Source organism: Battus philenor, unplaced genomic scaffold (assembly GCF_028537555.1).
Source record: "Battus philenor isolate CCGP_79_NKW_IND1 unplaced genomic scaffold, ilBatPhil1.0.hap1 SCAF_14, whole genome shotgun sequence".
NCBI lineage: Eukaryota > Metazoa > Arthropoda > Insecta > Lepidoptera > Papilionidae > Battus > Battus philenor.
In genome coordinates this window covers 366,466-376,368 of record NW_027181676.1, presented here as the reverse complement: position 1 = coordinate 376,368, position 9,903 = coordinate 366,466, and the positions used below count along the sequence as shown (strand labels likewise).

The 9,903-nt window shown below is 37.3% G+C and overlaps 1 protein-coding gene across 1 annotated transcript; it reads left to right on the top strand.

Annotated features, from left to right (window-relative positions):
* The first annotated feature begins 974 nt into the window (after window positions 1-974).
* On the top strand, window positions 975-7,685 carry LOC137918468 (serine/arginine repetitive matrix protein 2-like). Its single transcript, XM_068761281.1, has 7 exons — window positions 975-1,812; window positions 2,091-2,203; window positions 2,641-2,827; window positions 3,233-3,292; window positions 5,486-5,675; window positions 6,676-6,856; window positions 7,644-7,685. The coding sequence occupies exons 1-7, from the start codon at window positions 975-977 to the stop codon at window positions 7,683-7,685; spliced, it is 1,611 nt and encodes a 536-aa protein (XP_068617382.1).
* The last annotated feature ends 2,218 nt before the right edge of the window (window positions 7,686-9,903 follow it).

Genomic DNA, 9,903 nt, shown 5'->3' with positions numbered 1-9,903 from the left:
TAAATTTTATCGATGCTACATAACAGCCTTGGAGTGGAAAGGGTTAATACTAGAGTAACCGGAGCAATAGACAACATTCAACCATAGATGGAGAGTATGATGGCTTAGATGGAGTAACGTTGCAGGAGATTATTCTCAGTAGCGAGGGTTTGGCACAAAAAAGAGGAGAGTTTGGTGCAAGAAGACATACATGTACCTTTTCATATATACTATGATGTATAGAAAAAGTCTTAGTTAATGAATAAGGAAGTATAAAAAGCAAATACTAATTAAAAAGCTAGTCCAATTTATGATCTTATTTTAAAATCCTACTAAGTTAGTGGCAGAGATGGAGTAATAAGAACTTTAAACAGTAATTTCAAGATGGAGAAAATTATGTGCTTGATCACCTAACTTAGTCTATTAAGCAAGTAGTGTTCCCAGCTTAAATTGAAATATGAGAATTCTGGAACAAAACAGAGATATGAAAGATTTGTTTTACAATCACAAATTGTTTAATACAATTTAGTTTCGTAATTTATCGCTAGATGGCGCTATTAGTTTAATCACGATGACTTTTTAATTTTCCACTTTTATTTGAGAAATTAAATAGTTAATCTAATAATTACCTGAGCGTGGTTTGGACCTAGCACCCCCAGCGCCCTCTCACGTCCAGTTGGCTGAAATAGTAAATGTCTTCAAAACCAACAAAAGGACTACCGTCACAAAATAAATATATAAATGTTATGGACTGTCAGCATTTCAACTGAATTCATTGAGTATTGGACTATTATTAATGTGAAGTAAATTTACATTTCTATAAAAATAAATATGTTAATAGACCAGTAAAATGTTATTATATATTCATAAAAGCATTGTGATTTTAAACATTTTTCAACATAAGTTTTTTGCTTTGTTACAGTTGCTAGAAGGTGCATTCGAAAGGAAGACACAAGTAACTTACAACAATAGACCTGGTAATGTGAAAGGGCACAATGCTACACAGAACATCGTCGTCTAGGCGCCGCCGGGCCTCTAGAAGCGCTGCCACGTCGCCACAAACGAGGTCCCCTAGACCATCCGCACAAACCTCCCGAAGAGCCTCACTAGCTACTACAGAAACTGACGATGAAACAGAACCAATTCCTCAGAGAAGTCCCAGAGCAAGCTTAGCGCCAGAAGCGGCATTAGAAGGTTATCACCGAAGTCCAAGACATTCGCTAGTACCAGAAGTACGATCTGCTCGCAACTCCATTGTACCAGACTCGACATCACAGATCAGAAACAGTCTAGCTCCTTCTAGAAACAATTTAGGAGTTGACCTTGCTTACGGCTCCAGATTGAGTCTGAACCCTCAGGATTTCAATCGGAGTCCAAGAAACAGTATAACACCAGACATAACCGCAAGGAGTCCTCGACGTAGCTTAGTACCGGATGGTACGTCGTGGAATCAGCCCAGAAACTCCCTTGTACCTGACGTTGGGAGGAGTCCAAGGCATTCAGTTGCATGCATACAGATAGATCCCGCACGAAGTCACAAGGAATTAGGACCTAGTCCAAGAACCAGTCCAAGAGGCAGTATAGCGCCGGACACAGCGCTCAAATCGGGAGATTACCCTGATTTTTCTAGAACACCTCGTGGTTCTTTGATCCCGGAGTCGCAAAAGAGTCCACGCGGAAGTATTGCTCCTTCAGAAAGGAGTGCCAGAGGTAGCTTAGTGGCTGGAGAGCTGGATGCTTCTAAAGTGAGTCCAAGAGGCAGTCTGACTTTAACTTTTCAAGAACCATTGGTGTCACGAGAAAGGAGAGCTAGCGACGAGAGTCAAAGTGCAGGTAAGTTCTTTCTTTACCATTTATCATTCGCCATTAACATATTAACACCAAATATTATATACAATACAGAATGAACTCTATGGACAGGGGCTTAGGATTGATAATACCCTGAGAAATGTCGCTTATATACTCTATCAATTGTTTCTAAATATAACCTCATTATTATAAATTCCAGTAATAAGCGTAGGAGTTGTTTTATAACATTATTTCCAAATTAACTTTTCCTTTCATACTTTGAAATTTAATATTCAACTTTTGATTACCGTGTTTAATTTTAGCAACTCGGGGCCGAAGCGTATCTCCGTACAGAGCGTCTCTGAGTGGGCGACACAGCGGAACTGGTGCACTCTCGGATACAGGATCCAGACGAGCTTCCAGCTCTGTTAGCCAAGTAAGATATCTTTCTTGGTCGATCGTAAAAGTCTCTTGATGCAGGAAGCGCATGACCGGTCACCGTCGCGATCTTTTTCAGAAGATATATTTTAAGTTGAAGGATGTTGTTATAGGGCAGCTGAATTTGGTTATAGTTTTCATCAAACCGTATCCTAGCATTTTTATCAGAACTTTAAACATCCGGATAAAAACCAAAGAGTTTGATGAAGCTCGAAGAGTTGTTTGTCTGAAGCCATAGAGCAGAAAAGTTCTTGATTGACTACTAAGAGATAGGAACCCCAACTTCGTGGACCGAAGATTTAGTCAAGATCGAATGAAAGCGTTCTTAGGGGAATGCCTATACTGTCTCGTGTGACATGATGAAGAAGATGATTTTTCCCTCGAAGTACTCTAGTGGTCCTAATCGCAAAATAACATGAATGAACAAATAAACAGGTATCCGGCGACGAACAGAGGCGACTGTGCGGTGAGCAGGCAAAGTACAGTGAACGCAGCGGTATGGGGCTTGGCGTGGGGTTAACGACCTACGGCTCCGTTGCCTACCAGCTGAAAGACGCCAACATGGAAGCGTCCAGCACCATCGACTTTGTTTGCAGGGCTGCCAAAATAATGAACAGGACGAGTAAGTTATTAATCTAGTTGTAAATATTCAATGCAAACTTAGGCCAGACTAGATAGACCGATGACATAGTTATGGTCGCAGGAAGTTCTGGATGCGAGCAGCGTAAGTCAGGACATGGTTTTGCAGGAGCCATATGCCTTGCAGTGAACGTCTATGATGATAATAATTTAGAAATAATGATAATGATTTAGAAATCGTCACAGACGTAGCTCGAAGATATGCTTGTTGGAAATGGCTGTGAGCACGGTATATCGCTTTTGCAGCTGACAGCGGTTGGAACCGTTGGATGCGGGCAGTCTAAGACCTGTCTTTGAAGTGATCTTAGTGGGAGTCATATACGTTCCAATGCTAATGACCGAGATGATGATAAAGCAATCAATAACTAATTGCATGCTTTTCTTGTAGTTCTGATGACGGTGTTTTTGGCGGTCCTCTCAGCGTTACCGGTGATCATGTTGATAATGGGTAAGAGAATATATTTTATTACCAACAACCTACAGATGATTTCTTTGATTTTAGATTGGTTAAATCAATTTGTTTCTTTGGTAATTTAACGTTATATAGTTAACTGTATTCGATCTTTTAAACTCCCTTACTTTTTCTCAGAGGACTAATCATTAAATTGTTATAATTATATTCTAGCCTGGCAACTTAAAAGCAGATTTTTGTATTAACCCTTCTTTGTCCATTGACGTTAATTTACGCTCGTATAAGAGCCTTTGCGGCCCGCTGACGTGAATTCACGCCCAAGTGACAAATTTTAATATTTCTTTTTTTTTATTTTTTTTAATTACGTAATAAAGCCCTAAGCTTCTACTTATCTTTATAGTATAAATCTTCTTAAATATATTTTTATCAGTAGTTTAAGTATAAGTTTCCAACATCATGTACCGCGTGCGAAAAGACGTAATGGCCGCGGGCAATGGGCGGCACGGACTTTTTTGCCGAAGGGCCGTCAAGGGTGGAAAGAGATTTGTCGAGGATATCACTTTTATCACATTTATGCCGCTACTTATATGTAGGATTTTGTCAATGTTTTCCAATGAATTTAGACAATATATATCATGGATAAAAAAGCACTTTGATAGTTCGAACAATTATTCAAAGTTATAAGACGTAGTTCCATATATTTAAAGAGTGTTTAACTTTATTTTAATATTGATTGTATTTTTTAAAAACATATACATGAAAGTACTAAATATATGCATGATGAAATTAAAAATAAAATAATTCTTTTTAATGATTGTCGTGATTGGTGTATCACTTCTCAGTAATTCTGTCATGTTGGTTAAATAATATGGATCGGTGGTTGGATTTCACAAAATTTAAAATTAAATTAAATGGTTTACACGTGTACGTTGTACCCAATATTGAAATAATTGCACAACTAATCGAAGCCAGAAATAATACTTCAGAGAGTCGCTTGGGACTCGCCAGCCGTTGGTTGCCCTTCCCCATTCCCTCTGTTATATATATAAATATATATAAATATATATATATATATTTTCATTAGCTGCAGTAATGACGTGATTTAATTGCATGTCATTTCCAAATATAGATGATGGTGCAAAGTAATGAAATTTGAACCGGCAGTCATTTTGTTACAAATTAAGAAAAACCTCTGTTGATTTAAAAAAGTTTATTTGAAAAAGTATAAGATTTATTTAATAATCAATACTAATTCTTTATATCTACATTATAAATGTCAAAGTACAATGACATTTGGCGCTATTTGTATCAATTAAAGCTCGTTTCTATTATCACATTACTTTTGCGCCATCTGTTAATTCTGTATATTAGCGGTAAAATAGAAGAGCATCTTTATTGTGACTTTCTATTTTAATTCTTGTAACGTAATACGAAAACATAATACTTGTAATCGTCTTTCTGTTTTTGTACACGGTTAATATATTAAACAGTAAACACCTGTTGTTTTTTCCTATTTATCACCTATTATTAGTTTTATATCAAAATAATTTACAACTGCGGCCATCGACAGCGGTGGTGGCCGAAAGGTTCTAGAGCAGCGACCACTTGCCGCTACGCGCGTCGCGAGTAGGTTTACTTGGTGGATCGATGGCAGAGTCAAGGTCACGTGAAGTAGCTGGATACAGGCAGCGTAAGATCGATCACCTTTTGGGGAGGCCTATATCTTGCAGTGGGCATCTATCGACTATATATTTTATAGTGCTATCTATTGTAAGTTATATATAAAAATAAAACATTAGTGCTGCCATCTATTAAAATTATTTTAAACTAACGTTGAATAATGTATACTTAGGTATATAACTTTGGAAGTAGGAAGAAGTTCCAAATTTAAAAGTACAGATTTTCTGTTGTGTGATGTAAACCGTGTGACTGTTCCATATGGAACAATATCACGGAATGTTTATTATCATCAAAATTAGATAGCTTTTTATAGACCCGCCTGAATAGGTTGACGAGTTATAGTACTGTTGCTTTAGCCTTTGCTTGAAGTTCCTCGTCTGTTAATAAAATAATTACTTTGGCATCGGTCGCGACTAGGAGTTGCCAAGTGGCAAATGATCTATAAAGCTTCAAGTGGCATCTACATATGTATGAGTGATTGGTTAAAATAAAACTTTATTCTTCAGTTCGATTCTTCAAGTACGAATTTCAATAATAATATTCTATCAGGTGTGCAGTACATTCGGGACTGTCCAGCCGAGCCAAGGATCCCGGTGTACATGATTGTGGGCGGAGCGGCGGGCGGCGCTGGAATATGCTGGTTACTTTGGGCTCAGCTGGCCAGCAGGAACTCCAACTCCTCGGCCAGTGTGCCTGAGAGAGTTCTGGCGTATACCCTGACAGTTTTTCTGATGGGATGGTAAGTTTATAATATGGAGTATTCACCAAATTTTCTAGATATATTTCATTTATGCTTACCATCATATACATATAATAAAGGCGCGGTGTGTTTACCTCTGTTTTAAATTCTTTGTGTATTGTTATCATTTCAGCTACAGATTTCCAATAGGACCAATGCAAATTTGCCTGCTTTCATTCTTTTCCCATGTATTTAGCCTTAAAGGTTTCCATTCTACAACCTTAAAACCCCCAAGAGGCAAAAAATAAAAAAGAAAGGCAATGAAGAAAAAGATCAAAACTTCTTAGATTTTGCATGGCAGTAATTAAAGAGAGTATTGAATTAAATAAAACGTAATAATATAGTATCAGGTTGGATAAGCCAGGCAAAATGAAAGGTAAACATTAAAACTAAAAACTGAAAAGCTTTTATGGATTATAAATAAATAGTGTAATACTAATAGTAAATAAATAGAGTAATAAGATGTGATATTTAGAAAACGAAGCGAAAGATGAGAGACGATGTAAAGAGGATAAACAAATATGTATGACAAGGAAAGATTGTATATCATGTGTAAGAAGAACTATTGAGAGATTTTATAATGATTCAAAGAGGAGTGCAGAAATAAATAGAAAGTAAAAAAGTTATTAAAGATTTTAAAAGACCCTGTCTCTCCCACAATAGGGGTGAACGGGGGTCTCCCAAAAAGTGAGACCATAAAAAACCTTAAAGCAATTATCCGCTAGGGATTTCTTAACGTTATATGGCCTGGCCACTGCTTTATCAACTTGCCAATTCGCTGGCCAATTTGTATCATCTCTGATACGATATCTTTGTGAAATCCTGAACATGGCACTTTACATAACACGTCAAACAAATGTAAACTAGCCAATGAAATTCAGAGTACGAATTTGTTTATGAATAATATATATCAAAGGTATAGCGATCAATAAATGGAGTATTTTTAGCTAGAGAGCGATTAAGAATGCTTTACAATTTGTAACTAGAAATTTCCGCGCAGGTTTGCATTTGGAAATTACTGGACGCTTGGCATTCTGTGGCCGGACTACGCGCCAACTTTGTTCGAACCGAACCAGTGGTGCCATCGCACGCTGTACGTGTTCGCGATCACTCAGCTAGCCGTCATCTGGGGCATCTTGCTCCTCCTCCTGTTGCTGTTGTTGGCTCTTGTTGTTTGCCAGGTAAGCCTTTCGTTTTAAAATTTGTTTCCTATATCAGTGAAGTAAGGTGTTGAATGAAAGTATTAGGTAAAAATGAACTGAATGAAAGAATTTGTGAAGAATAAAAGGCGAATGAATGAATGATATTGAGAAGGAAAAAAGATGAGAATACAAATAGTCTCTGTACTCAAGACAGAAGAAGTACGAAAGGCGCCCAAAAACGGGAGATTTAAAAAAAATGATCGCCGTGGACGATGCAAGTAATCTCTCTTGTTTTCTCTTATTTAGAAATAAATTAGATCTAGTATCTTAGCTCAAATCTAACTTTAATCAGAGCTATGTCTCTCGGGCATTATTTAGAGTATTGGTTTTGGGAGGGACAGCATTTTACTTATTATTTTATTTTTTTGTTTTATGATGTTACTTCTTTTACCTACTTTACTAATTTATTTCTACGCCGTCTAACGGTTAACTGGTAGAGAATGTCTCGGTATTAAGTTTGCCGTTATACAGAAATTGTGTAAAAAGTATTTTAATTAAATAGGTAAATAAATAATGTGCTTTAATATTGATAACTATTGTAATTAATGCATCAGAATTGTACAAGTTATTAGTAATGTTTAACGATAGACGAGAGAAAGAGAGAGAGAATGGCAAAGATGAAATAGATTAAATTATTTATTAATTTGCTATCTTCTACTAAATGTGTTGTATTATTGGCCCCAATTGTTTTGGCAATAATATGAACATAAAAATTTCCACTTTGACTATGTACTTGCAGAGGTCTATGTTTTATGACCTTGTCCAGGTATTCGGTTGCGGGTGGCTGGGCCCGCCGAGGTACAAGTAGCAACGGCGCAGTGTCGTGCTCGAGCTGTGGCACAGGAACATAAACAACACGATGGACGTGGCAGGCGCTCTGCTGCCCTTCACGCAGGTGGTGCGCCCGGAGCTCACCATCCACGTGCAGGAGGTCCTCACGCAGGCCGACCGAGACGCGGACCCGCAGAAACCTAAGATCCCCGAGATCAAAGAACCTGATAAAAGTGATGATGACAGTAAAAGTCCAGTTAAAATTGATAGTGGTAAAGAGTGCGCGAGAGTGGAATCGAAACGCGGTAAAGGCAACCCGGACTGATGGTTGCTGGTCGTGCTACCGCCGCATGGCAAGAAGCACGTGCACTTCGAAGCAGCGGACAAAATATATTACTTCTAAGTTCAATGACCTACGTCGATAAGTACAAGATATAAGTATATCAAATTGTAGTTGGAGTAAAATTGTTTAAAGCTTTCTGATGTAACTACATGCTCCAACTTCTTGAAGTTTGTTTAAATTAAATCACGTACAACTTATAAAGATGCAGGTCAAAGTGGAGAAATGTCTTTTCGATAAAATTAATGGATTAAAAAATGTAAATCTAGATTTCGGCATTTGAAAACAACGAATATTATTTAGATCGATGACTTAAAGTCATGCGTTGTCTTAATTAAACATGTCCAGTAAAGATATTGATTAATGATTTACATATCTAGAATATTAAATATAAAAAGTAGCTTTAATTCTGACGTTATTTGAACTAGGTAGCGTACGAAGTTTCCAAAACTTGACACCAGGTGGCGTTCGGGATGCTGTAACATTAAACTTCGCCGATAGATGGCGCTAGTCGACTGGCCTGTGCTATAGTTTTATGCGGGCGTTTATATAAAGGCGCTCTGTTTGTTCGGTTTGGCAATTAATATGAAGAAGTATGAGAGAAGATTCGCCAGTAAGATCCGCATATATATAAATGGTGTTTTATTATCACGCGAGAAGATTTAACGTATCTTCGCGTTTAAAGTATGACGTATTATTATAGAGTTGTAAAAATATTTTCTAGTATCGATACTATAGGGCTCGAGTTGGATTATTCCAAGTAATTGCATGGAACAGGCTTTAATAGGAAACTTGTGAAGCACAGGATATTTTTATAAGGAAGGAAGGAAATGCTTGTCGACTTTTGTGTGCTTCTAGATGCTGGGACACTTAGAGTCGAACGCGAGGCGAATGATTTGAGCGTATATGTAGTTAACGTAGAAACTAAGTCGACGAGATCAAAATTTTATATGTAAACATTTTCTTGACCACTCCATTCGTTTTACTTCGCGCACAGTTTTTTTTATATGTTTATAAAATAAAAACGAAACGTAATATTAAATATTGTCATTATATTTTTATGTTAAATGTTGATCCCATTTTTTTCGTTACAAATGGTTACTGTGTATCTTAAGTAAGAAAAGGACCAATATTTAGCCACTTCCGCACATGCAGGGGTAGTCGTGCCAAAGACAGAGTCACTAATCGGTGTAACATAACTCCTGAAGATGCCCCGTGGAGGGGTGAAACACGTGTTGAGTGATTTGACGGTGGCGGTTGTGTAATTCGCATTGTTTGCCGCATACGCATTTATCAGCGGGCTGGCGGGCGGTGCACTTTGTTGCACGACTACCCCTGCATGTGCGGAAGTGGTTAAATATTGGTCCTTTTCTTACTTAGGATGGACTTCCGCAAGGTAACGCCTGATTCCATTAAATACTGTGTATCTTATTGGGATTCGTAGTTTCAATAGGTTAAAAAGCACTATCACATTATTGATGCCATATTATTTAAATCGTTTCAAGAATTCCAAATTAATTACACACGGTGTATAATAATTTCCAGTGGCTCTAACATAGTCAAAACACAACGTACTTCTCATTGAATTGTTTCGATTTATTTTAAAACTTTTTGAGAAGAGAGTGTTAGTTGAAAAAATATTGCTTTGTGTAGGACTAAGGACTTTGTCGAGACTAAGCGTTGTCCTGTCAAGTTTATTTAACATTTATTTAAAAACTAATTTATATAAGCTACTGCTGTGTGAACGGTTGTAAACTCTAACATTGTCGTTTATTTTGACGTGTTTAAATTAGTGCCCCGTAATTGGTCCGTATGATTTGTGTTGACCAATCCGGGAGCGGCATGACTCCGGTAATTTGACCAATTAGTTTATCTACTGCTACACTTTATGTTATATTTTAGGATCAATAATGCG

Bases quoted from the DNA above. Each gene is read 5' to 3' on its own strand.
- LOC137918468 (XM_068761281.1), top strand. From the start codon at position 975: ATGCTACACAGAACATCGTCGTCTAGGCGCCGCCGGGCCTCTAGAAGC. The intron at 3,293-5,485 runs GTAAGAGAATAT...ATATTCTATCAG, and splicing joins GGTGATCATGTTGATAATGG to GTGTGCAGTACATTCGGGAC. The intron at 6,857-7,643 runs GTAAGCCTTTCG...GACCTTGTCCAG, and splicing joins TGGCTCTTGTTGTTTGCCAG to GTATTCGGTTGCGGGTGGCT.